Source organism: Eriocheir sinensis, chromosome 45, assembly GCF_024679095.1.
Source record: "Eriocheir sinensis breed Jianghai 21 chromosome 45, ASM2467909v1, whole genome shotgun sequence".
Classification (NCBI taxonomy): domain Eukaryota; kingdom Metazoa; phylum Arthropoda; class Malacostraca; order Decapoda; family Varunidae; genus Eriocheir; species Eriocheir sinensis.
This window is the reverse complement of record NC_066553.1, coordinates 5,669,597-5,695,004: the sequence shown is the minus strand read 5'-3', so window position 1 is coordinate 5,695,004 and position 25,408 is coordinate 5,669,597. Positions and strand designations below refer to the sequence as shown.

The following is a 25,408-nucleotide window of genomic DNA, read 5'->3' as shown; positions in this document are numbered from 1 at the left end:
GCAATAGCGCGATTTTTACCGCGTCTTCTGGCTGCTCCTCGTGCTGCTCGCAGGTTTTATTGTGCATCATCGGAACTATGATCCTTACGGAGCTGACTAGTGCCGATTCGCCGGAACTTCCCACCTTCCGGCGTAGATACTGCTGACTTAACCGTCAGCAGTACTCTTTCTCACGGCCACAAAATAGCTACGTGTCCAATAACATCCTGTGACTTTGTACTGAGCTGGTGTTTCGTCACATACATACATACCGTCATAACTTCATCTGACGGTCATAACGGAACAAAATGACGCATTTCAGACATAACTCCGTCAGAAACTCTTATGGTCGACCATAAACTCCTATGGACGACCATAAAATTGCGCGGGACGCTGTGGTCGGGTTCACCCTGCCATAACGCTGCTTATGACCGTCAGAAGCGCGTCAACATGGCAGCCCCATGTCAACAAGCTCCCCAGCCCTCATCTTGACTATGCGGTTCAGCAGTTCTGATCACCTTAATGACAATAGAATGGATATCAAAATGTTAGAATTGGTGCAGAGGAGGATGACTAAGATGATTCAGGGTTGAGAAACTTGCCATACGAGGAAAGACTCAAACAGTTAAACTTGCATTCTCTAGAAAGGCGAAGGGTGCGGGAGACATGATCGAGGTTTATAAATGGATGAAGGGCTTTAATAAGGGGGATATTCATAAGTTTTGCTGGTAAGAGAACCGGGTAGGACACGAAGTAATGGGTTTAAACTGGATAAATTCAGATTCAACAGGGACATAGGCAAAAATTGGTTTACTAACAGAGTGGTGGATGAGTGGAATAGACTTTGCAGTCATGTGGTGAGTGCCAATACAATTGTCACATTCAAAAATAGATTAGATAAATTCATGGACAGCGATATTAGGTGGGGTTAGATACACGGGAGCTTAGGTTCAAAGGAGCTGCCTTGTACAGACCTACCGGCCTCTTGCAGACTCCTACGTTCTTATGTTCTTATGTACTGAACGAGCTCAGTGATGCTGAGCTTATCAGGAGATACCGTCTTGACAGGGAAGGTATTTTGTACGTCACTAATCTTGTGAGGGAAGCCTTGTCAAGTGGAACCAAGAGGAGAAGCCCACTCACCCCGGAAATTAATTAAGGTGATCATAACACTGCGGTATCTTGCCACGGGAAAAATCCAAATGTGCAGCAGCGACGACCTCGGCCCATCACAACCCAGCATCAGCAGAGCCATCACCCAGACCATTGACGCCCTTGCAAACGTAAACATTCGCAAGCAGTTTATCAGTTTCCCCACCACCCAAGACGTTACTGAGGCGAACAAGGGAGATTTCCTCAACATTGCAAATTTTCCCGGGGTTTACACACTTTTCAACGGGAATACGTTTCGGCGCATTTTCTCGAAACGAATTCCTATTTTACGATGTCTAACTTCCCCAAAAGTCGTAATATGAGGTCAAAATAATTTAAATCAAAGAAAATAATGTCAAGAATATATTTCATTCCATAAATTTAAAGTTAACAAATACTGAGCGGTGCGTTCTAGCGGCTCACGGTGTTGTTGATTTACTGCGCTATGGCCGACGACTAGAAGAAGACTTCTGACGGTCATTATACTGACGGTCATAAATTCTGTTATCTATGACGGTTAGTTATGGTTGACCATAAGCACTATGCAGAATACAGGCCCACTGGTGACTGGCGGGAAGTTATAGCAAGTCAATAGAAACTACATCCCAAGGCCGGTCAGGGGGCGGGTATTCTAGGATCGGCGCAGGCCTAGGCACCGTCCCTTTATGTTGGGCACACTTGACACACTTAGTCACATACGCGTCAATATTTACACGCATAGTTGGCCAAAAATAGACCGCTCGAGCCGCTGTTAATGTGCGTTCCCTCCCTGGGTGGCCAGCAATAACCGCGTCATGAACTAAGTTCGGCACCGCCGGTACATTACACTCTGGTATCACAAACTGTGCGACAAACTCCTTTTTGCGGGGCCAGTAGCGGCACAAGACATCGTCCTGTGACAAGAAAAATTGTGAAAAAGACACAGGTAGTGGCGGGAGACTTGTTTCATCACCCGACTCCAGAGCGTATATTACTTTACTCCAAACGTCATGTCGACGCTGGGCTGCTGCTAAATCCTTTAGAGTAAAATTTTCAATTTCAGTAAGCGTTTCTGCCACTGAGCCAACAGGTACATTTCTAGACAGTGAATCCGCGACGACATTCGCGCGGCCAGGTAAATACTTAAAGGTTGGCCCAAATTCCTGGATGGTCAGGTACCACCGTGCGAGTCGACCGGTGAGGTTTCTACCCTTGAAAAGCTCGGTGACTGGCGCGTGGTCTGTATATACAGTGATAGGATAGCCAAGGATAATATCCCTAAAATGTTTAAGAGCCCAAACAACCGCTAGGGTTTCCTGATGCGTCACTGAATAGTTCGACTCAGCTTGGTTTAAAGTAGGAGTTGCATACGCAATAGATTTTTATCGCGAGCGTCTGGTTGCATCAAAACAGCACCAAGGCCTAGGGCTGAGGCGTCTGTATAAAGAGTAAAAGGGACGTTGTAGTCCGGGTATGACAAGGCTGGAGCGTTGATTAATGCTGACTTCAAGTCTGTAAAACTATTTTCTTGTCGGGCATTCCAATGAAAAGGTACCTTTGTCTTTTAAAGTTGCGATAGAGGCGAAGCAATTTATGTGCGTTGTCCGCTTGCCAGCAGGGCGTGCCTTCCGGTCGCTGAATCGCCGGAAGTCCTGACCTTCCGGTGCAAATCCTAGCTGACTCTGCCGTCAGCTCAGCACTGTTCTCACGGCCATAGGCACTTACGTCTTTAATAACATCCTGGCGTGACACTAAGCTTGTGTTTCGACACATACATTCACACGGTCATATGTACATGATAATATCTATATTCTATAGCCTTACATTCTCCTGTGTCTTTATTATCCTCCTCTTCCTCCTTTTCCTTCGCTCTCCTCCTATTCTTCTTCTCCCATTCTCTCTTCCTATTCCCCTACCTCCACCTCCGAATCCTTTTATTTCTTTTCCTACTTTCCCTCATCTTCTATTGCTCTCCCTTTCTTTACCAATATCTCTTCCTCCTTTCCTTACTCTTCCTCCTCTTCTATTTTCCTCCCTTCCTCCCCCAACACCTCTTTCTTCTATTGTTTACCTTTCCTCTTACTCCTTTCCCCTACTCTCCCTCCCTTTCTACTATTCCTCCTCTTCTGTTGTTATCCCTTCCTCTTATTCCTTTCCCCAACTTTCCCTGCCTTTCTATCTTCCTCCAACACCACGAAGTCTCACCGCATCGTACAGGAAATCCCCGACGGACTGGCGGTTCCTGCTGAAGGCGTGGTGTGCTTGGCGACGCTGACTCTGCACGTTCACCACGGAGTACTCGGCGAAGACTCTGTCCCCGTGCTCGTCAAACGCCACCTTCCCCGTGCGGCCGTCCGTCAGCACCTGCTCACGGATCAACCTGCACGGGATGGAAGAGGAAGATCGGGGAGTGAGTTAAGGCCCATAGTTGGAAAAGGAGAAAAGGGTATTGGTGGAGGAAGGGAGGGAGATAGAGGAGAAGGGAAAGTAGGAAAAGGAGGAAAAGGTGTTGGTGGAGGAAGGGAAGGAGATAGAGGAGAAGGGAAAGTAGAAAAAGGAGGAAAAGGTGTTGGTGGAGGAAGGGAAGGAGATAGAGGAGAAGGGAAAGTAGAAAAAGGAGGAAAAGGTGTTGGTGGAGGAAGGGAGAGCGATAGAGAAGGGAAAGTAGGAAGAGGAGGAAAAGGTGTCGGTGGAGGAAGGGAGAGAGAGATAGAGGAGAAGGGAAAGTGGGAAAAGGAGAAGGTGTTGGTGGAAGAAGAGAGATAGGATTACATAGATTTACATAGATAACCAGACCACACAGCAAGGGACAGTGGGCAAGTGTTTCCTCCTTGCCTGTCTTCCCTCCTCCCTTCTTCTCATTTTCCTCCCTTTCTTTCCTTTCCTCCTTTCCTCCATGCCTGTCTTCCCTCCTCCCTTCTTCTTATTTTCCTCCCTTTCTATCCTTTCCTCCCTTCCTCTATGCCAGTCTTCCCTCCTCCCTTCTTCTCATTTTCCTCCCTTTCCTTCCTTTCCTCCCCGACTCCCTCCTTGCCTTCCTCCTCCCTTCCTTCCCTCCTTCCATCATGCATTTTTCCTCCTTTGCCTCCCTCCCTGCCTCCCTGCTCTCTTGTCTCATGTCTTCCCTCCTTCCCTCCCTCCTTCTTGCCTCTCTATCTCCCTTGCCTTCCTCCTCCCTCTCTAACTCCCTCCCTCCCTCCCTCCTTCTCTCCCTCTCTCCTTTTTTTTTTTTAATTTTGAGGCTTACACATCATCCCTCCCTCCCTCCATCCTTGCCTTTCTGCCCTCCTCCCTTCTTCTCATTTTCCTCCCTTCCCTTCCCTTCCTCCCTTCCTCCCCGACTCCCTCCTTGCCTTCCTCCTCCCTTCCTTCCCTCCTTCCATCATGCATTTTTCCTCCTTTGCCTCCCTCCTCCCTTGCCTCTCTTCCTCTTTAACTCCCTCCCTCCCTCCCCTCCTCCACTCCCTTCGTCCCTCCCTCCCTCCTTCTCTCCCTCTCTCCTTCACTCCCTCCCCGCCTCACCTGAACAGTTCACGGCCCGTCTTGTCCCATCCGTCCTCGGCGTCACAGTTGACCGGCGGCTGCGGGATGACCTTGTGTGTCTCGTGTAGGCGACGCAGCGCCAGGGCCACCACGCGCCTGTTGGGGGAGGGGCAGGACCTAAGTGCTGGGACGAGGGAGGTCGGGGGAGACGAAGGGGTTATACTGCGGCTCAGGGAGGATGAGGAGGAAAGGGACATGGTACAGGGTCAAGGGGATTAATACATTAGTCAAACTTTTTTAGTCATGTGGCCCTGAATTTAAGTGTTAACCCCTTGACTACGGATTTCCTACAAGAAGACATCACCAAGCTACAGGAATGGAACAAAAAGTGGCTGCTACAATTCAATGAAGAAAAATGTAAAGCCATGTACCTTGGGAGGGGAAATCCAGCATACCAATACCACATGGGAAACACTTCACTATCCACCACAGAGGCAGAAAAAGACCTGGGAGTATATGTTACCAAGCTACCAATGAAAGCCAAATCCGTGCCATTCGCTGCGGACGGGTTAAAAGAAATAATAAAAACCTTAGTGAAAACAACAAAATAATGAAATGATAGAAGTGAATGATTAAAATAGGCGATGGGAGAGGCAGTAGGCAGGTTCGGGAGCGCTGGCTGGTAAGGCAGGGGGGTTGGGGGTGTTGGGTGTATTGATGGAGGGCTGGTCAGGAGAAGCGGGAGGGATCTACAGTGCATGTTGGTGGTCAAGGTGAACCATACCGTAAAACTCTACGCAAATCTCATTCCAAATTTTAATTACACGCCGCAACCGCCAACCTTAAGGGGCTAATCCATTGGGCAAATTTTCCGTGGATCTTCAGTCAAACCACGATTTCCGTTGGTGTGATTCTCATATTTGCGTGGTATTCTGACGTGTCCACGATCTTCCAAAGCTACGGTAGATTTCACCGAAGGACGACGGTATTACTCACCATCAGCATCAGCAATAACAAGAAACAAATGAGAAACACGCTAGAGGAAATCGTGGTTTGACTGAAAATCCACGGAAAACTTGCCCAGTGTAATAGCCCCTTTATCCCCCAGCCCCGCCCCGTCCCGCCCCGCCGTGCACTCACAGGCTGTCAGTGATGTGGGCGTTGTAGTCGTCGGCGTGCTTGAGCTGTAGGCCGAGTGCGCCGGCGGGAATGTGGCGGGCGTGCAGGGCCTGCTCGGTGACCAGCCACACGTAGTTGGCGTCCGTCATGTTGAGGTAACTGGCGTCGTGGAAGATGATCTCAGCGTCCGCCTCGCTGAAGAAGGAAAAGTATAAAGTCTGTATTCATAAACGTATGAGTTCGCCTGTATGAAAAGCATATCGTGGAAGTTGTTGGGATTCTCATGGACTACCTTGTGATCCTGGTGATAGTTTTACACGACCTCTACAGCTTGAACCGGAAAATAAGTAATAAAAACGGTTAGTCTTCTCTGTGGCCTTTAAGTTTTACACGACCTCTACAACTTGAACCGGAAAAAAAGTAATAAAAACGGTTAGTGGTCTCTGTGGTCTTGGGAAATAGTCGTAAAGGGAGTCCGGAACGTTTAAGAATATGGACGTAAGTACGATAAGGAGGAGAGAAGTAAGATGTGGAGGAGAGCAATTACGAATCCAAAACACAAATAAAGAAATAAGGAGGAGGGAAAGAAGACGATAAGGAGGACAATTACGAAAACAAAAAAGCAAGGAAATTAAGATGAAAATGGAGACGAGAGAGCATGAAAGCAAACATAAGTACGATGAAGAGGAGGAGGGAAGGAAGACAATGAAAAAGACAATTACGGAAATATTAAGAAAGGAAATCAAGGTAAAAATGAAGACGAAAAAGAGAATGAAAGCAAAATTGTGAATGAAGCAAAGAAAGCCAAAGAGAAGAACAAGAACAGGAAGGAAAAGGACACGGATAACAAAAACAGAAACAAGAAGAACAGGAACAAGCACAACCACAAAAAGAACAACAACAAGAACAAGTAGAAGAACGAAAAGAACAAGAACAAGAAAGAAAAGGACACTGATAACAAGAACAGAAACGAGAAAAACAAAGCGAGAACAACCACACAAAAAAGAACAACAACAAGAACAAGTAGAAGAACGAAAAAGAACAAGAACAAGAAGCTCAGAACCAGAAACACACACACACACACACACACACACACACACACACACACACACACACACACACACAGTGAATAAAAACGTAACACAAACTCAGGACGCTACAAAACTAACCTACACCAACAACCAAGCACGTAAACAGCGAGTAAGACTTTGCAACTGTCGGAACCCAGAAGTCGAACAAACAGAGGAATGACCATAACAGCACAGTCGTACACATCTGATAGGAAAACACTGACAAGGAGGGTAACAGATATGCAGCAATTGTAAACATCTTATACGATAAACACTACAACACGCGACTCGACTACATAACAAGCAGGTGAAGGAGCAGCAGCGGCAAGGGAAAAACAGACATCCACAAACACGGTAAGAGGAACCAGCGGGGGCATCCTTACCTGGCGTATAGGAGGACAACCTTGACCAGCTGCTCGCGGATGAGGGTCAGCTCCCGCACGAAGGACTCCTGGCCCGGGGGAAACTCCACCACCGTCGACAGCTGGGAAGGGAACACAGGACACACGCAGGTAGAGTTTGCTCCACAAGGCAACGTTTATTTTTACCCCTTTAAGTTGACGTAATCATCCAGATGGTGCAGGTGAGCAGTCTCTCAGATTTTTTTTTTTTTTTTTTTTTTTTTTTACAACAAAGGATACAGCTCAAGGGCACAAAAAAAGTAAACAGTAATAAAAAAAAAAAGCCCGCTACTCGCTGCTCCAAAAAGGAATCCAAAGAGGTGGCCGAAAGAGAGGTCAATTCAGAGACCTGTGTTTCGGTGAGGAAGAGAAGGTGAGGTTTAGAGGAGGAGAGATGGTGTCCCACAGAATGAAAATTAGAACGAAGACCGCGAATGTTGCAGAAATTGATAAGAAAAACATAAGAGTGATTCGAAATTTCATAAGATTAAATGTATATGGAGAATATACTGGTGAATGGGGAAGGGCAGAAGGAAGTAACTATGCCTCAGCTATGGTCACTCTCGGGCATAGTGTCTGGTTGAAATGGGCAGGGCATGCTCGTGGAGTCTCCTGGTCACAGCTATAATAATAATAATAATTCTATTTCACACATCGGCATATATAAAGAACAGGACAAGTAAACGAACGAGAACAAAATTGAGATACATAATTATACACTCAAATAGAAGACAGCTTATGATGCCAAATCTAGCCTTCGAAGTAAGAATAGCCGTCGGGGCAGCTGTCATCGCGCAAAGAGTTGAGAAGGGAAGGGAGCTCAAGACATAATCGAGGGTGACGCGGCAGGGCTGTGGAGAGGCTCGAGCCACACTCTAACGGACTTCACATTGTGTCTGACTATAGGGACTGTCATGCATAGACCTCGTGACCTCTTGTAGTCTCCTTTTATCTCGTCCCACCCACTTCCCACTTTCATTTCTTTGTGCTCATTGTTTTCTGTAGTACCTTTCCTTTGCCTTCTTCCTTCTCTTCCATTATCTTACACATTTTTTTCCATTAGTTTTTTTTTAGTATTCCTCATAATCGCAATTTTCTTCATGATGGAACTCTGATGTGGTGAAGAATATACGTAAATGTAAAGATGTTATTGACGAAACTGTAGTACTTGATTGTGGAGAAGAGAGGGGTCAGTACATGATATTTCTCGGCTAACTCAGTGAAAGGACGGTTCGATATGGCTATTGGAGCTGTGTTTATAAGATTTTATGCCCCGTTCACACTGTGCCGACTCTGGGCCACGACAACCCAGCGACTCAGGGTACACGAGGTCTTGGGTGTGAAATGTTGATGTGAAAGGATCGCACATGGTCGGAAAGAGGTCTAGAAACGGTCGCCGGATGCTGAGTCGGCTGGGTTGTCATGGGCCAATAGACTAAGCAATCACATAGTGGGTGCAGGGACGATAGCTTGTTTTAAGAGTAGACTTGATAGCTACATGGACGAGGATGACAGGTGGTAGAGGGGGAGGGGGATCTGGAGCTGCTTTGTGTAGGCCATTCGGCTTCTTGCAGTCTCCCTATGTTCTTATGAGTGGGAGGGAAAGAGATTAAAAGAGAAAAACTGGAAAAGGGGGGAAAGGAAAAGAAGAAAGAAATGAGAAGGAAGGAGAAAAATACGGGGCCTTGTGTATGTGAGGGGCGGAGGGGGGGAGGGAGGGAGGGGAGAAGAGGGCATATAGGTTTGTTTACTATTACTAGCAAGGAGAGGGAAACATGGAGTGGGTTAGTTAGTTTGAATCGAGTATGAAAACAGGGAGTAGGAGGTGTGTGTGTATGCGTGTGTGTGTGTGTGTGTTCCTCGGTGCCTCCCTCCTCACCTTAACACCCTTCTCGTTGTCGCTGTGCATGGCGGCGTACTGGAAGCGGGCGAGGAGGGCGCGGCCGTCGGTGTCCGCGGAGTGCAGCATGATGACCTGATTATACTGCAGGCGCTTCAGGAGCCACACCCACACGTCTGCCTGGTGGCTGTAGGGTGGCACCGTGCGGAGCAGAGATACGTGGATGTTCTGTGAGGGAGTTGGAAAGTTGGAAAGTTGGAAAGTTTCGTTTAGTCGGCGCAACATCTGAGGTCATATCCCGGCTCTGTGAGGGAGAACGTGAAAGTGAGATAGATGGAGAGCAATGGCCATAGCGAGAGTGATGTAATAGATAAATAGTGATAGAGATAGATAGTTGAATAGTTAAGTTAGTAGGTTAGTTAGTTAGAGAGAAGGGATAGTTAGTAGACAGCCAGGAAGAGAGATAAATAGATAGTGATAGAGATAGATAAATAGTGATACAGATAGATAGTTGAATAGTTAAGTTAGTAAGTTAGTTAGTTAGAGAGAAGGGATAGTTAAATAGACAGACAGGAAGAGAGACAAATAGATAGGTAGATAGAGAAATAGGAAAGAAAGAAAGAAAAGAGGAAGAGTGGGAAAAGATAAAGGAAGGAAGGCAAGAGAAGAAGGGAGGGAGAGAGAAAAGAGAAGTGTGGAAAGGAAGGAAGAATTGACGAGAGAGAGAGAGAGAGAGAGAGAGAGAGAGAGAGAGAGAGAGAGAGAGAGAGAGAGAGAGAGAGAGAGAGAGAGAGAGAGAGAGAGAGAGAGAGAGAGAGAGAGAGAGAGAGAGAGAGAGAGAGAGAGAGAGAGAGCATGCATCCACCAGGAATGAAAGTGTTAAAAGAACAAAAACCAGGTAGATTGTCAGGTGTGTCTGTGCAGGGTTCTGGCAAGCCTCACACACCTGTCCCCTGACCTGCCTATACGGTTTACACACCTAACCTAGCCTTACCCCTCCCTGTTTTCATCCCTTCACTTCCCCTTAGCCTCTCCTGAACTAACGCCCTTCCAATCTATCCTCCGGCCTTTACCCCCACACGATATATAGTAATTTTATTTGCATGAGTCTGTTTATTGCTTTATTGTGTTGTGTTACCTAACCTTACCTATCCCTGCTTTCATCCCTTCCCTCCCCCTGGCCTCTCCTGAACTAACGTCAATCCCATCTATCCTCCGGCCTTTACCCCCACAAGAAAACGTTACAATATATAGTAATTTTATTTGCATGAGTCTGTTTATTGCTTTATTGTGCTCAAAATGTGTTAAAAAATATATGTTTGTAAGATATTTCACCCCTATATCACCTAAACGACTCCCAGTATTCACCCCGGTCTCTCGTCTTTTGTTTCACTTTTCCGAATTGCCAACCAAGTGTTTTCTGCGCATCCCTTTCCTTGGCCTATCCTGAGCTCACACCCTATCTATCCTCCGGCCTTTCCTCGGCTCACGCCCCTGCTCAATGCTCATATCTCCTAGCCTAGTCCCAGCATTCACCTAAGCCTATATTCGTTTGTTTCACTTTAATGAATTGAGGTTAATAAACGCGCTCTCGGCACAAATATATAATGAGAAACTGGAATTGCTCTTTCTCTGTTTGCTTACGGTATGTCAGTTAGTAAAGTCACTGATCCCTGTTTCTTCTTTTATGTCTACGCCTATAACGCCGGTAGGCTTGCTTGAGGGGCCTGGATGGTGTTTGGCCCCAGCCCGTCATGGCGCAAGCAAGTGTTTAAAGTGGCGCCATCTTCTAGTCACGTGAACAGTAGCTATTATTCTTACAATTATAGCACATAAGGGCAGTGACTAGCGTGCTTTCTTTTTTCTTTTTTTTTCCCTTGAGCTGCTTCCTTTATTGTAAAAATATATTACTGTAATTCCTAAAACCATTTTTTTAACACACATGTAGAAAAATCCTTACTGTACCACTACTAGAAGACAGGCATTATGTGGTCACTTCACTATGATTCGATATCAACTTGCAAAAGAAGCAAGTCGGACCGCCCTTCAGCATTTTTTTCTTCTCGTATTTTATGTATTTCCGTATCTGTATCTTGCCGCTCCTTTCTTTGTAACTTCCCCACCTTATCCATAAAGAAAATCTGAAAATGAATATGTGTGTAAAGGGGCTATTACACTGGGCAAACTTTCCGTAGATCTTCAGTCAAACCACGATTTCCGCTGGCGTGGTTCTCATATTTCCGTGGTTTTCTGACGTGTCCACGATCTTCCAAAGCTACGGTAGATTTCACCAAAGGACGACAGTATTACTCACCATCATCAGCAGCAGCAATAACAAGAAACAAATGAGAACCACGCTAGCGAAAATCGTGGTTTGACTGAAGATCCACGGAAAATTTGCCGTGTAATAGCCCCTTAATCCGTACAAGCAACTTAATTAAACTTTATAATTATTCAATGTCTCCCAGCCTCACCCATATCTTCCTGGCGCCGCTCACCCACCTTGTCGGAGAAGATGTAGTCCCGGGAGTGCGTGCAGATGACGGGGATGTGGTAGAAGCCGCACGTGTACGAGACGGACGCCGTGGTCACCGAGCCGTCGGGAGGGGACGCCACCACCACGGCGAACACCTGGAGGGGGAAGGGGGAGGTGAGAAGGGAGGTGAGGGGGAGGAGGGAGCGCCGTGCCAGCCATCAAGGGTCATGCGACACCAACACCTGTCGAGAATGCGTTGTTACCGGCTGGCTCGACGCCTTTAGCACATCATGACAGCATCCGCCAGAGGGCTCCAGGTGGATGTTAGTGTCATAAAAGACGAAGTGCTTCCGTCTTAAAAGCGGAACTCTTACTCTTCAGTGCCTCTTTTAATTTATTTTAACACTATCGTAATATCTTTTGACACATTTTTATTCTTCCGCAAGGGGGCTTCGTGGTGCAGTGGTTAGCACACTCGGCTCACAACCGAGAGAGCCCGGGTTCGATTCCCGTCCGGAGTGGAAAAATTCGGGTGGCTTTTCCGATACCCTACGCCCCTGTCCACCCAGCAGTGAATGAGTACCAGGTATTAATCGAGGGTTGTGTCCCGTCTCCTGGGATCTGTTCCCTTCTCCTATAATTCCTTCCCCTTCTGTTTCTCAACGGCATATGACCACAGATGTTGCGCCGACTAAACGAAACTTTCCAACTTTTTTTCTTTTTCCGCACATGACCATACGTATCTCCAGGTAGCAGGAAGCGAAAAGAGCAGTCAATGAGATGCCCTTGCGCCTTGCTGCAGCAGGACCCCCGTAGCAATGTTGCCAGATTCTCGTTCTCAGCTTCTCATTATTTCCCGATTTCAGGCTATAAACCGTCTCACCCACAAAACTAACGATAGCGACTTATATTTATTGCTAAAAGTGTTATTTAAAGAGGGTTTTGTGCAGTCATTATGCTTCAGAAATGGGTAAATCTAGTTTGGTGAGTACGATATCGTGGAATCCCTGCCCCGTAGGGCCGTAGTCTACTCACCGGGCGGAGGAGACCTGTTTTCACCCGCCCATCGCAACCCTCACGGCTGCACTCCCGCCCCCACACCCACTCATCCCACCACTCACCGCGCGGGAGATGAGCGCCTGACACACGTGGAGCGCCGCCGCGATGGGGTTGCCGTGGTGCACCAGCGTCACGTCGTACAGCGTTGTCTGGTCGGCCACGGACACGCCGTCGAAGTTGATGTCCTGAGCGAGGCGGAGAGAAGAGGCGTGTCACTTAAATGTCACTCAGAACCGCCAGGAGAAAATACTTATTGCTGCTTCAAGTGGTTCACGTTGCTGCTTCGCGTGTTTTGAGTCCTGCACCGAATCATGTCTCGTGTCAGTGATAACTATTGACAGTGAAATGATGGTTTTTCACGATTGAATATTTTCTTATCCTTATGAAGAGACACGGCCACATTAGGTAAAAGAGGTGTTTGCAATCTTTTTTTATATATATATATATATATATATATATATATATATATATATATATATATATATATATATATATATATATATATATATATTTTCACTCAGTTTGTTAATGAGTATATCACTGTGTTAATTCGTTCAAGCAGCCTGAAGCATTGAAATAATTATTTGAAGCTCTCATCATAGATTTTCAAAAAGAAAAGGATGTGTAGAATCAGATAGTATAGAAAAAAAAAAAAGGCAGCTCATGAACGAAAGTGTCCACGATAATTTTGTTTTCTTACAGCAATGCTTCTCCTTTGTTGTTTACTTGCAACAATAAACTATCAATCAATCAATCAATGTAGGCAGCCACGAGCAAAACAATGGGAAAACGCAAATCGCTGCTCCGGCAAAAGCATGCCAAAAAGATATCGAAAGGGTTATCGGCTTGCTGTTGCCTTCTTGAGACCGTTCAAGTAGTATGAAGAATAAAATACAGACGAAGGAAGGATGCCAGAGTCCACCAGTGAAAAAGTTAACGAAGAAACTGGTCAACTCCTGCATTGGAAGTTAAGCTGCATAAGAGTGAGCCTGAGGAGAAAGTCATGGCCGCGACCTCTCGCCACCACAGGACCTGAAGTGGTCGTAGGGCGTCAACAAGAGCCGAAAGTGACGAAGCCAACACACGTCCACGCCGCCCCGCTGCGGCTCACCTTGAGGGCGTCCCTGAAGTGCCGCTCCGTGTTGTTGTCGTGCAGAACGCCGCCGATGTTGAACCGTCTTGAGGGGGGCAGCGATCCCTCCTCGGCCGTGCCGCCCCCCGCCCCCCACACCGCCGCCAGGCACAGCACCAACCTACCCCACCTGCCGCGGCAAGGGGCCATCACCAGTGTGCTGCCGAGAATTTTGTCCACTCCAATGTTTACCAACACACACACACACACACACACATCGTGCAGGCTATAGAAATTGATTTATGAATTGAAATATAAAAATTATATATACTATAAAAAATGATAAACTGATTGATAAATACACACACACACACACACACACACACACACATCGTGTAGGCTATAGAAATTTATTTATCAATTGAAATAAAAAAATATATAAAGAAAAATTATAAATTGATTAATAAATATACACACACACACACACACACACATACACATCCTGTAGGCTATATAAATTTATTTATCAATTGAAATATCAAAAAAATATATATAAAGAAAAATGATAAATTGATTGATAAATAGCAAACTCTTCCTTCCGTCTGCCCTAACTCACATCTTGGGTCCAGCAGAGTAGGGGTGTCGGCGTCGTCACATCACTCGGCACCACAACACGCCGTCAGTATACTCACACATAACTTTTCCATTCTTGCCTCACTAAACTGAGAGTTCTCCGCAACTGGAGCAGCTGGCACGGCCGTTGGCCGCCCCGTTAATGTTGTTTGTTTTCCTCAACTGCAACCAAAACCCCTGCACAGAATATCACATCGTTTTCTCGCACATCACCTGCCCGCCTCGCAGCACACCGCCACTCCGGGGGCCCGTACCCCACGGCTGCAGGACGCGGGCTCAGGCCCTCGTCACCTGAACATTGACCATCACCGCGCTGAGAAACACTCGACACGGGCACATGCAGCTTCAGCGCGACACTGTTGGCACCGCTGCCACAATGTGCACCGCCGAGGCTCAGGGCAGCGTGCCAAGGCGGACCATCCTCCTGCCCCCTAGGTATTTCCCTATCATGTATCACGCCGCCCCGCCCCGCCAAGAGCTGCCGCGAACACGAGTTTCCCGCGGTTGTACTACCAGAGAACGGCACATTGCAGGCTTGGTATATCATTGCTCACCGCCCCGTCAAGTATAGGTGTTTCACGCCTCCTCCCTGCCTTGTGCCTCCCATGCGTGGATAAAGAGGCGCGGGGCTGTCCCTGACCTGCCTAACACATGCTTATTCATGTGTTGAGGCATCTTCTGGTACACTCGTCTGACTTTTACGTAAGAGATCATACACACTCTCTCTCTCTCTCTCTCTCTCTCTCTCTCTCTCTCTCTCTCTCTCTCTCTCATATATACATCGTTGCGTAACTGATCGACACACTGCCCTGTATTACCTGCGCACTGAAGGCAAAGTTTTCTTTCTGAGGACAACTGGAAATAATACGCAAGGGTTTTCATATCTTACTTTATTACAAGGTGTGCAAATTGTGAAAACTCTTACGCCTACATTTTGGTAACCAGTAAGTATCAACTCCCGGCAGTCATAAACATTACAACTGCAAGAAGCGCGCACGTCGTCGCAGGCAGCAGCTCCATCACAAACCAGTGCCACACACGAGCACACACAGTTAAGGGGCTATTACACTGAGCAAATTTTCCGTGGATCTTCAGTCAAACCACGATTTCCGCTGGCGTGGCTCTCATTTGTTTCTTGTTATTGCCGCTGATGATGATGGTGAGTAATACCGTCTTCCTTTGGTGAAATCTATACCGTAGCTTTGGAAGATCGTGGACACGTCAGAAAACCACGGAAATATGAGAACCACGCCAGCGGAAATCGTGGTTTGACTGAAGATCCACGGAAAATTTGCCCAGTGTAATAAGGCTGTATTTTAAGACACCATCGCTTCTCACATCGACTATTTCTAAAGGTCAAAGAGGGGATCAATCGGGTCTTCATGAGTGTTTTTTTTTAAGGTACATGGCACAGAAGGGTCAAACTACCACCAGGGTCATAAAACTACCCCTGGAAAGGCCTACAGCTCCTACGAAAGCCATGTCAAATATGTGAACTTGGGCGACGAAATGTTTTAAAATACGACCAATAGCCCTTTTATAAGCGTCTCTCATCGAGCAACACCTACACGGCTGTACAAATAATGCACCACGATAATTAGGTCAGTCACCTATGCACGGGAGCAACCACGACGAACACCACACACACAGCACGATGGCGAGACTTCCCAAGTGATGAGTCTTGTTCCACTGTCCATAGGTATTATTCTGTGAAACGTAACGGGCTCTCCAAAGTCAAAGAAGACTAACCGGCAACTGTGCCAAATCGTCGTATCCACCACATTGCATATACCGGTTTTCGTCACTTAACTATTGCCAAGAAACACTAATAATTAACCATTTCAACTATAACCATAAATGAATATAGTTATTGGCGTAGAGGAGACAGTTTTGGGGCTGGAAATCAGGAAACATAAGAGACTGACTACGGAAATCTGGCATCGTTGCTAACCGGGTTTTCATAAGTGGCCCGCAACGTTGCCAGATTGTCGTACCTAGCCTCCTATGTTTGCCGATTTCTGACCCCTAAACTGCCTCCTCGACCCCAATAACTGCCATCATATATAGTTATCGTTAAAGCGGTTAATTAATGGTGTTTTTTGGCAATGCTATGGCTCAGAAATCGGTAAATACGATTCTCTGACTACGGTAATCTGGCAACAGTGTGAGTGGGTGGTGATTCTTCCGTTCATGGTGTTAAGTCGTGTAAAACTGCCACTAGGACCACAAAACAGTCCAAGCTTTTCAAACAGGTCTACGAAGGCCAACTATAAAGGTGCCAATATGTTGAAGAATACAAGCTTCAAGTCAATACCAAAAAGTCTTTAATTCGAAGGTCCATTTCTCAAAAATTTCGAGCTTACACACCCACAAGTGATAAGGTTTTCGCACTTTTCAAACAGGTCAACGAAGGCCTACTATAAAGGTGCCAATATGTTGAAGAATAGTACAAAGCTTCAAGTCTTTTATTCGAAGGTCCATTTCTCAAACATTTCGAGCTTACACACCCACAAGTGATAAGGTTTTCGCAATGTATGAGCCTGGTGATAGTTTGACAAGGTTTCTGCACCACAGGAACGTGAAAAAACACTCATTAGAACCCGACTAATCTCCTTTGTGGAAATTATGTTCGCCTGTTTGTGTTTGAAAAGCCTCTCGTAGAAATTATTGAGATACTCATGGAGTGTTTTGTGATCCTCGAGATAGTTTTACATGAGTTCTCTTCTGCACCATGAACGTGGGAAACAGCCATGCAAATCCGGTTATTCTTCTCTGCGACACTGGGATAAATAGTCACAATGGAAGCCTGATACGTTCAACCCGGTAGCAGCGGGGATCATGTTTCTTAATGGTCCCTCTAAGCGAGAAAAATGAGAAAAAAATAATCACTCACACAAACCATTTCATAATATATATCAAAGCATTTGTGATCAGTTTACGTATCATCTATTTTTTGGGGGGTTATATCATGGCACAAATTTGGCCTGTCGCTGCTACACGGTAAAGCCACAAATTTGGCCCGTCGCTGCTACCGGGTTAAGAATATGGGCATTAGTTTTGTTTTTTGTTTTTTTTGTGTGCATGAGAGCCACGACCAATACCACATAGCAACACGGCGAGACTTCGAGTGATGAACGTATAAAGACGAGACGAGACAATGGCATCAACCACTCGGCAGTGAAACATTCCCTCCAGTATCGACATCGCATCGGTTACCACTTGTTACCTAATCTAACAATGCGATTTTCCTGGAGTGGAACGTTTAATTTACAGACAAGACAATGACATCAGCCACTCAGTGTTAACAAGCCCTCCAGAAACACCAGCTACCATTTGTATGCCTGACTAAAACACCATTTCTAGGACTAAAGGGAACAGAAATTGGTTCTTTAACACTAGCACGGTTGGGAGCGTTTTTTTTTTACAACAAACAAGCTGTACATTGTTTGGCTAAGGACATGATGTGTTAAGACCTCTGCTTCACACTGGTCGTCACGGTGGAATGTGGTTCTCAGTTAGTGTTTTTTTCTATCTCACATAAGGAATCAAACATTACCATTATTACTGTTACACTTCCGGCGTGTAGCACGTGGTGGTATATTGCTACCTTATTTAATAGTAGTAGTAGTAGCAGTAGTAGTAATGAAGACCAACGCGCTGTGATCAGCACTGATCATTACGTTTAAGACAAGGCATCTTGGGGCATTCTTTGTCTCCCTTTCTTCCCTGCATTCCCCTGGCCCAGTAACTGACACCCAGTGGCTGGAGAGTGAAGAGTCTGTGAGGCGCAGCACCGAGCACCGAGCCCTGTGGGCTACCCTGCCAGGCACTCCATTCCTCGGCCCAGCCACACCGCTAACACCAGGCACTGACGCTTCACTGCAGCAGTAATTAATTAATTGCTTCTGGCAGTCATGAGCAATTTGATTGTACTTCTTTATCACAATTATGTAACGAAATTATGCTACCATAAACTAGCTGTGTATTTATTGCCTGCAGAAGAAAACAGTGAAGAATGTGACACATTTAGATCATCCCTGTGTGTGTGTGTGTGTGTGTGTGTGTGTGTTAGTGGCAGACAGTTGGATAAGTAATGTATCAAATAAATTATAATACACACATCTTCAAGAAAACTAACCTGCATGTAGGGGGACGAGGGTACACAAGTAGTTACATTTAATGATTGAAACTAAAGAGACTCTCCTGACTGTTGAAAAGTAACAAATGGTGCTGTGCACCTTTCCAAAGCTTGGATAAGAACCTGCTTGACAAAAAAAGTAATAATAATAATAATATTAAACTATTAACACATTCAACACATAAGGTAATGAGGTATGGGGATTTAATTATTATTTCAGTCTGCACAGCATCTGCTTTCTGATGTTTGGGGTGTGTTGCAGCCACAGGCACCTCAGTGAGTGTGTGTTGCAGCCACAGGCACCTCAGTGAGTGTGTGTTGCAGCCACAGGCACCTCAGTGAGTGTGTGTTGCAGCCACAGGCACCTCAGTGAGTGTGTGTGTGTTGCAGCCACAGGCACCTCAGTGAGTGTGTGTTGCAGCCACAGGCACCTCAGTGAGTGTGTGTTGCAGCCACAGGCACCTCAGTGAGTGTGTGTTGCAGCCACAGGCACCTCAGTGAGTGTGTGTGTTGCAGCCACAGGCACCTCAGTGAGTGTGTGTTGCAGCCACAGGCACCTCAGTGAGTGTGTGTTGCAGCCACAGGCACCTCAGTGAGTGTGTGTTGCAGCCACAGGCACCTCAGTGAGTGTGTGTTGCAGCCACAGGCACCTCAGTGAGTGTGTGTTGCAGCCACAGGCACCTTAGTGAGTGTGTGTTGCAGCCACAGGCACCTTAGTGAGTGTGTGTTGCAGCCACAGGCACCTCAGTGAGTGTGTGTTGCAGCCACAGGCACCTTAGTGAGTGTGTGTTGCAGCCACAGGCACCTTAGTGAGTGTGTGTTGCAGCCACAGGCACCTCAGTGAGTGTGTGTTGCAGCCACAGGCACCTTAGTGAGTGTGTGTTGCAGCCACAGGCACCTTAGTGAGTGTGTGTTGCAGCCACAGGCACCTCAGTGAGTGTGTGTTGCAGCCACAGGCACCTTAGTGAGTGTGTGTTGCAGCCACAGGCACCTCAGTGAGTGTGTGTTGCAGCCACAGGCACCTCAGTGAGTGTGTGTTGCAGCCACAGGCACCTTAGTGAGTGTGTGTTGCAGCCACAGGCACCTCAGTGAGTGTGTGTTGCAGCCACAGGCACCTCAGTGAGTGTGTGTTGCAGCCACAGGCACCTTAGTGAGTGTGTGTTGCAGCCACAGGCACCTCAGTGAGTGTGTGTTGCAGCCACAGGCACCTTAGTGAGTGTGTGTTGCAGCCACAGGCACCTTAGTGAGTGTGTGTTGCAGCCACAGGCACCTCAGTGAGTGTGTGTTGCAGCCACAGGCACCTCAGTGAGTGTGTGTTGCAGCCACAGGCACCTCAGTGAGTGTGTGCCTCTGCCCATCACTACTCTTCCTCTCCATCATAAGTCAGTATGATATTTTGGTGTTGGCAGGTGGTGCCATTGCCTTTATTAAGAATTCAGTGAATCTAAATAAGAACATTGGAAAAAATATATATAATGAACCTTCATTCACTTTCAGAAAAATAAAATCAACCTTCATGCACAATCTGCTTGCCATTCAAATCTATATCAGCTGCACACAGGCCTTTCAACTGAAGGATTTCAATGTTTCCTTTTCATTACATATTATGTGATGACAAATAATCATGAAATAAAACTGTCTCAGAGGACAATGTTAGTTAATGCTTAATAAGACTTGCAAAGCCTAGAAATAAAACACAAAATGAGCCAATATTTTTTGTAAATCTTTGATCTAAAGAAACTAACACAAAGTATTTCATTTGAAATATGAAATACAAGAAGTACTCTTGGAAATTATTTTAGGTTTACTTTGTGAATATTAAAATAAATATAATTTAAATATGGTAAAAACAGTAAACAAGTCTACAGTAGAAACAAGTTTAAATAGTTCACGGCTCTGAATAAAACACAAGCACCAGGAACTTCCAGCTTTGTTTTCTTCTCTTGTGTGCTCTTGTGTAAATGATGCACAGGAGAAGCTTAGGAGCAGCATCTCCTCCAACACTTCAGCTTTAACAGCCAGTGATGTGTTATCTTTAGGTTATGAACGCACTACAGAACAGTTGCCATCAGGTGTTTTGTAGACTGCTATACAGTGAAGAACCTTTTCATCTTTCATTACTTCATGGCCAGGGTCTCCCAGCTGTACTTGTGCCAAGCACACTTTGTCCCTCTCCACACTCCTGCTCCTGATGCACTAGACCTGTACCCACACATGCAGACATATAACTATAAGTCACTTATAAGCACCACACCCTGAGAGGCCGTACAATGTGTACTGTCTTCTGTGAAAGCTTTGAATACCACTGCATTCCACTGTTTAATGTTAATAAATGTTATTAAAACATTAGCCTGTATTTAATGATAAAAGGTAACTCGCCATATCCAAACTGCTTGAGGTTCACTGTTAACTTATCAGAAAAATGAAAAACTACAAAATAAAGAAAACTTGCTTAGAATCTCACAAGCACTGCACAACAGCACTTAGTTTCTGCAAAGTAGTGAACCATGTTACAACAGTACTGGCTTTGTGAAGTTAACTTTTCTCAGGTTTTCTGCTACATACATATTACCTCCAATATTTAACGTGTGACAATGACCGACCGTGCAAAAAATATAAGGCCACTACAAGAGGTCAGTAGGCCTACACATGGCAGCATCCTTAACTGAGTTATTTACCTACTCCCCTCCCTGTTCATGAACTTATCTGACCTCTGTTTAAAAATATCAACGGTAATTGCATGTAATACATAGCTGCTTAATTTGTTCCACTCATCCACTACCCCCAAAACCTACCAGAGCAGAGCCTTAGTCCATTGATGTCTAAATGGACTGTCTGTCATACATACATGCCAGGCCATCATTTTCTTATTAATGGTTCCATGTTTTATAGCTACTTTTTCACTTTTACAAGGTATAAAGTTTCATCAAAGATGCACTATAAAAAACACACAACAGCACCAGAATGAAGCTCAGGACAGGCTTAGGTTGGGGAAGTGTTGACATGACATTAGAGGAGGGACTATAATTTCTGGAATGTCTGAGTAGCTGAAATTTGTAAAACAGGACTTACACATTACTTAAGGTCTAAATAAATTACACATTTTGATGAAAGAAACCTCCCTACCAAAAAGTTTGTGTGTGTGTGTGTGTGTGTGTGTGTGTGTGTATGTGATTCACCATGGCCTGATCACGTGTTAGACTTGTACTAATCGCCAGCAGGTACCCTCCCGACATGAGCAAGTGCTCTTTATCGTCGATCTCTGGGTACTGCCAGGACCTCACACACCACACACCCCCATCCCTCTTGCTCAAGGGGGACAGTAACCACTCCTAGGCAACGGAGAGAATCCGGCCTGAGCGGGCTTGAACCGCAGCCCTGTCAGACCGTGAAGCCTGGCAGCACAGCGCTCTACCAGTTGGGCCACGGAGTGGTGTATGTGTGTGTGTATGTGTGTGTGTGTGTGTGTGTGTGTGTGAGAATCTCAGAGTAGGCAGTGATAAATCTTGTGCATTTAACTCTGGAAAGAAAAATTTCCTAGAAAGTCTCCTTTGCACAAACTTATTCAGAATGCAGAATGCACTGAGCACATACAACTGAGGTTTGCTGAACATCTAAAGCATGACTAGATTTTGGTACACTGCTTGTATATAGGTTTCAAAGTTTTAAAATGTACAAAATCACACAGAAAATAATATACATAAAAACATATATGTACATGCATACATACATACATATATATATATACATACATATGTACACAGTAGTAAATCCTAAAGAATACAAAAAAGAAACTTTTGTTGATGAAGGATTAATATTCATGTTGCACAGATAACATAAGCAGTAGTGGAAATATGTTCTGACGGTGAAGCTACTCAGGCAACACTAGATTGACCTGTACCAAAGCAGTTTCCATTTCAAATTATAATATCCTCTATTAAAAAGTAACAAATAAATATAAGAATCCTCACCTCTCACAAATCTAACAAAGCATTTCAAATAAACTTTAACTGTAAGCTCCAACAGGCAACGGCTGGGTTAGTTGTACACCTTTGCACACCCACAGGCAAACATGATTGTGCGCTCAAGCATGTGCACGCACGCACACGCACACGCGCACACACACACACACACACACTGCAGCAACATTCAAAAAATATTGTTTTGTCAGCATTCTTACAGATATTCCAGACACACAACACTCAAGCCTCTACAGACTGGCGCTGACTGGCATTCACTCATCACAACCTTGTAAAAATCAGACAAACATTATGTCCGTCTGGGAAGTGTGCAATCACAAGATCTTCCTGGCAGTACTATATAAAGTATACAAACTTTCCCTAATAAAATAAACCAATGAGCTGGATCAAGTCTATTATCCATGGCAATTGCATTAGTAAACCATCCCAAACACTTCATTATTTTGAGGTTGCCTGCTTGACTGAGCCCAACCTGCACCACCTGCTTGGCCTCAACATAAACTCACGCCCCAAGAGCTGCTCTTCATATAAACAGGTAAATCAACATGTATAAACAAAATGATACAGATGCTCATGTTGAGGAATGAAGGTAGGTACATGAACACAGTTATAGAGACATATAAGCACAAAATATTGTGATATTAATTTGATCATAAAAGCAATAAAATAACAAATTCCATTTTACACCTGACCTACAAATGCTCAACCAGACTGACAATGACACAATGACCCGTCCACATAGCTAGTTGTGGGGAAAACCCCTTCAGCGGGGCCTTGACTACTCCCTCCTGGGTGTGTTGGAGGGCCGGCCAGGAGGTGTGGGAGGCAGCGCTGGGAGGCTGTGTTGTTCAGGAGGGCGAGGCTCATTATCACTTTGGCACACCAAGTCTCTTTCAGAGTATTGACTATTAACTTGGTCTTTGTCCTATCAAATACAGTACATGAAAGGAACATGTTCATCATAATAACAAGCAGTAACAAAAATCTTCATGTCAGCAGCAGCTGTCCACTTATAAAGTCGCAAGTACATAACACACGTTGATTCTGACCATCAGCACAGTTGGCAAATTTTAGCTCCATGGATATATCAACACTGGCATCACACAGCTCACATTCATCAGCTAATGGTAGCTTGGAAACACCCAGACACACACACACACACCAGCCACTGACTCAGAGAGGCTGCCTCCATCCTGCACCACTAACCAGAGATGGAAAAGGTAAAAAGGTAAAGTTGGGGGCGTACGCTGTAGCAGCGTGTGGCCTCGGTGCTCAGCTCCGTAACATTGGTCATTGACCCTGTGGTGGGAGGGAGCACATTACCCCGGGATACAGGGCCGGTGTGACATCCGGGTTACCACAGTTTACCTTCCCCAGGTTTTCCCAGGTACCCATGTATCAACCAGCCTGAGAGGGAGGATGAACAGCTGGGTGAGCTGCACCCCGACTGCTCGGGCCAGAATTCGAACCTGGGCGTATAAGAGATGGAGGGCAGCACTCATATCTTATGTAAGTTTTCATCAATAGTTCAGAAGCATGAAAAACCACAAAAATATATATTCCATTAATAATGAATCTAATAACACCAGGAAATACCTGAGTACCTTAGCTCATAACTGTGATGTAATTTATATTGGTAACAGTGAGGCTGCCAATAAGAGCACATGAAGTAATAAGATCAATGTGTGTTCACATTTGATGCTTGTAATGCAAAGGACCATTGTGACGAAGGCTTTAGAGCTGCTCCACCTGCTCCTTCAGCAACACTCAGACTCACCGACTCTTTGGCCCAAAACTTATACCAAGAATATTTGTATCCATTTAACCCTTTCATTGCTAAACGCTCGCAGCGAGCGTTAGGCGTATTTGCTGGTGCTAAACACTCGCTGCAAGCTCCAGCTGCACTCATATCTCCCGCGTATGAGAGTGTTCCAACAATATTTCTCACAACATAGGATTGCCAATTGAATGGGTTCTCCACTAAATTTGGTGGAAAATCATATCAGCCCAGCGCGTAAAATCTACGGATAAGAAACTGGTGGATGTTGATGACCAATATAGCGACATTTTTGCATAGCTTCACCTATCACATGACTGATATTTTGACCAAATAGTTGTAAATTTTGCAGTTAGCAATACTGCCCTGCCACAACCCCATCATCAAGAGATCTACAGTAGTTGCCTTACGGCTGACCGTCACGCACGCATAAATGTACGTCTTCACAGGCAACACCCCCTGAACGTGCCTGTACTTTCGCAAGAGAGGCTTACATTACCAAATCATATTGATCTTGGCCTCCTCTTTCCAATGGTGTTTTTGTTTTGTAGCTGTGATGAATAGTTTTTGAGATACAGAGGTTAAAAGAGCGAGCACTAGCATCACTTGCTGGTGGTGCTAAAAGCTCGCTGCGAGCGCCAGTTGCACTCACAGCAAAAAACACCCCCTGAACGTGCCTGTACGTTCGCAGGAGAGGCTTACATAACTGTATCTTATAGATCTTGGCCTCCTCTTTCCAATGGTGTCCTTGTTTTGTAGCTGTGATGGATAGTTTTTGAGATACAGCAGTTAAAAGAGATCCCCTTCGCCCGCTGGGGTGCCCGAGTGCGCCTGAGGGGATAGTCTCGTTGCGAGTGCTTAGCAAGGAAAGGGTTAAAGGAATTTATATTCAGTACTTCTACTGTATCAGCCCTGTGTGTAAATGATTTCAACATTTACTTCATAAAATAGATAAAATGCTTGTACAAGTTCTATATTTGGTCTACAGAAATCTATCTGACTTTTCCTTACAAAAAAATAAATTACATATTTTGTGACTCCATACAAAGTTTCTCTACAGCAACAGACTAGCTAGCTAAGACGACCCACTAACTAGGAGAGGTGGAGGTTGGTGCCGCTGGAGAGCAGGCTGGCGGAGTGGCCCCCGATGCTGCCATTCGCTGCACTCACTTCATCGTCATCTTGGAGGATCTTCTTGTGCAGTGAACTCTGACAATAAAACACATCACTCTCACAATCCAATGTCTCTC

The 25,408-nt window shown here is 45.5% G+C and overlaps 2 protein-coding genes across 5 annotated transcripts in view; both read right to left on the bottom strand.

Annotated features, from left to right (window-relative positions):
* Window positions 1-14,725, bottom strand: part of LOC126980668 (glutamate [NMDA] receptor subunit 1-like) — a 40,637-nt gene extending 25,912 nt beyond the window's left edge. The window contains exons 1-9 of one of the 4 annotated variants that reach the window (XM_050830782.1): window positions 14,247-14,725; window positions 13,670-13,850; window positions 12,621-12,743; window positions 11,526-11,654; window positions 9,063-9,251; window positions 7,166-7,266; window positions 5,734-5,907; window positions 4,633-4,749; window positions 3,316-3,490 (exon numbers count right to left, since the gene is read on the bottom strand). In XM_050830782.1, coding sequence (XP_050686739.1) covers window positions 3,316-3,490; window positions 4,633-4,749; window positions 5,734-5,907; window positions 7,166-7,266; window positions 9,063-9,251; window positions 11,526-11,654; window positions 12,621-12,743; window positions 13,670-13,840 — 1,179 coding nt within the window. In that variant the 5' untranslated portion in view covers window positions 13,841-13,850; window positions 14,247-14,725. The remainder of the gene's footprint in view (window positions 1-3,315; window positions 3,491-4,632; window positions 4,750-5,733; window positions 5,908-7,165; window positions 7,267-9,062; window positions 9,252-11,525; window positions 11,655-12,620; window positions 12,744-13,669; window positions 13,851-14,246) is intronic. The other 3 variants (XM_050830781.1, XM_050830785.1, XM_050830783.1) reach the window with 3 other exon arrangements.
* Window positions 14,726-15,138: 413 nt separating this feature from the next.
* LOC126980669 (TLC domain-containing protein 2-like) overlaps window positions 15,139-25,408 on the bottom strand; it is a 74,310-nt gene continuing 64,040 nt past the window's right edge. Inside the window, exons 6-8 of the mRNA XM_050830786.1 lie at window positions 18,928-25,367; window positions 18,802-18,894; window positions 15,139-18,766 (exon numbers count right to left, since the gene is read on the bottom strand). Coding sequence (XP_050686743.1) covers window positions 25,251-25,367 — 117 coding nt within the window. The 3' untranslated portion in view covers window positions 15,139-18,766; window positions 18,802-18,894; window positions 18,928-25,250. The remainder of the gene's footprint in view (window positions 18,767-18,801; window positions 18,895-18,927; window positions 25,368-25,408) is intronic.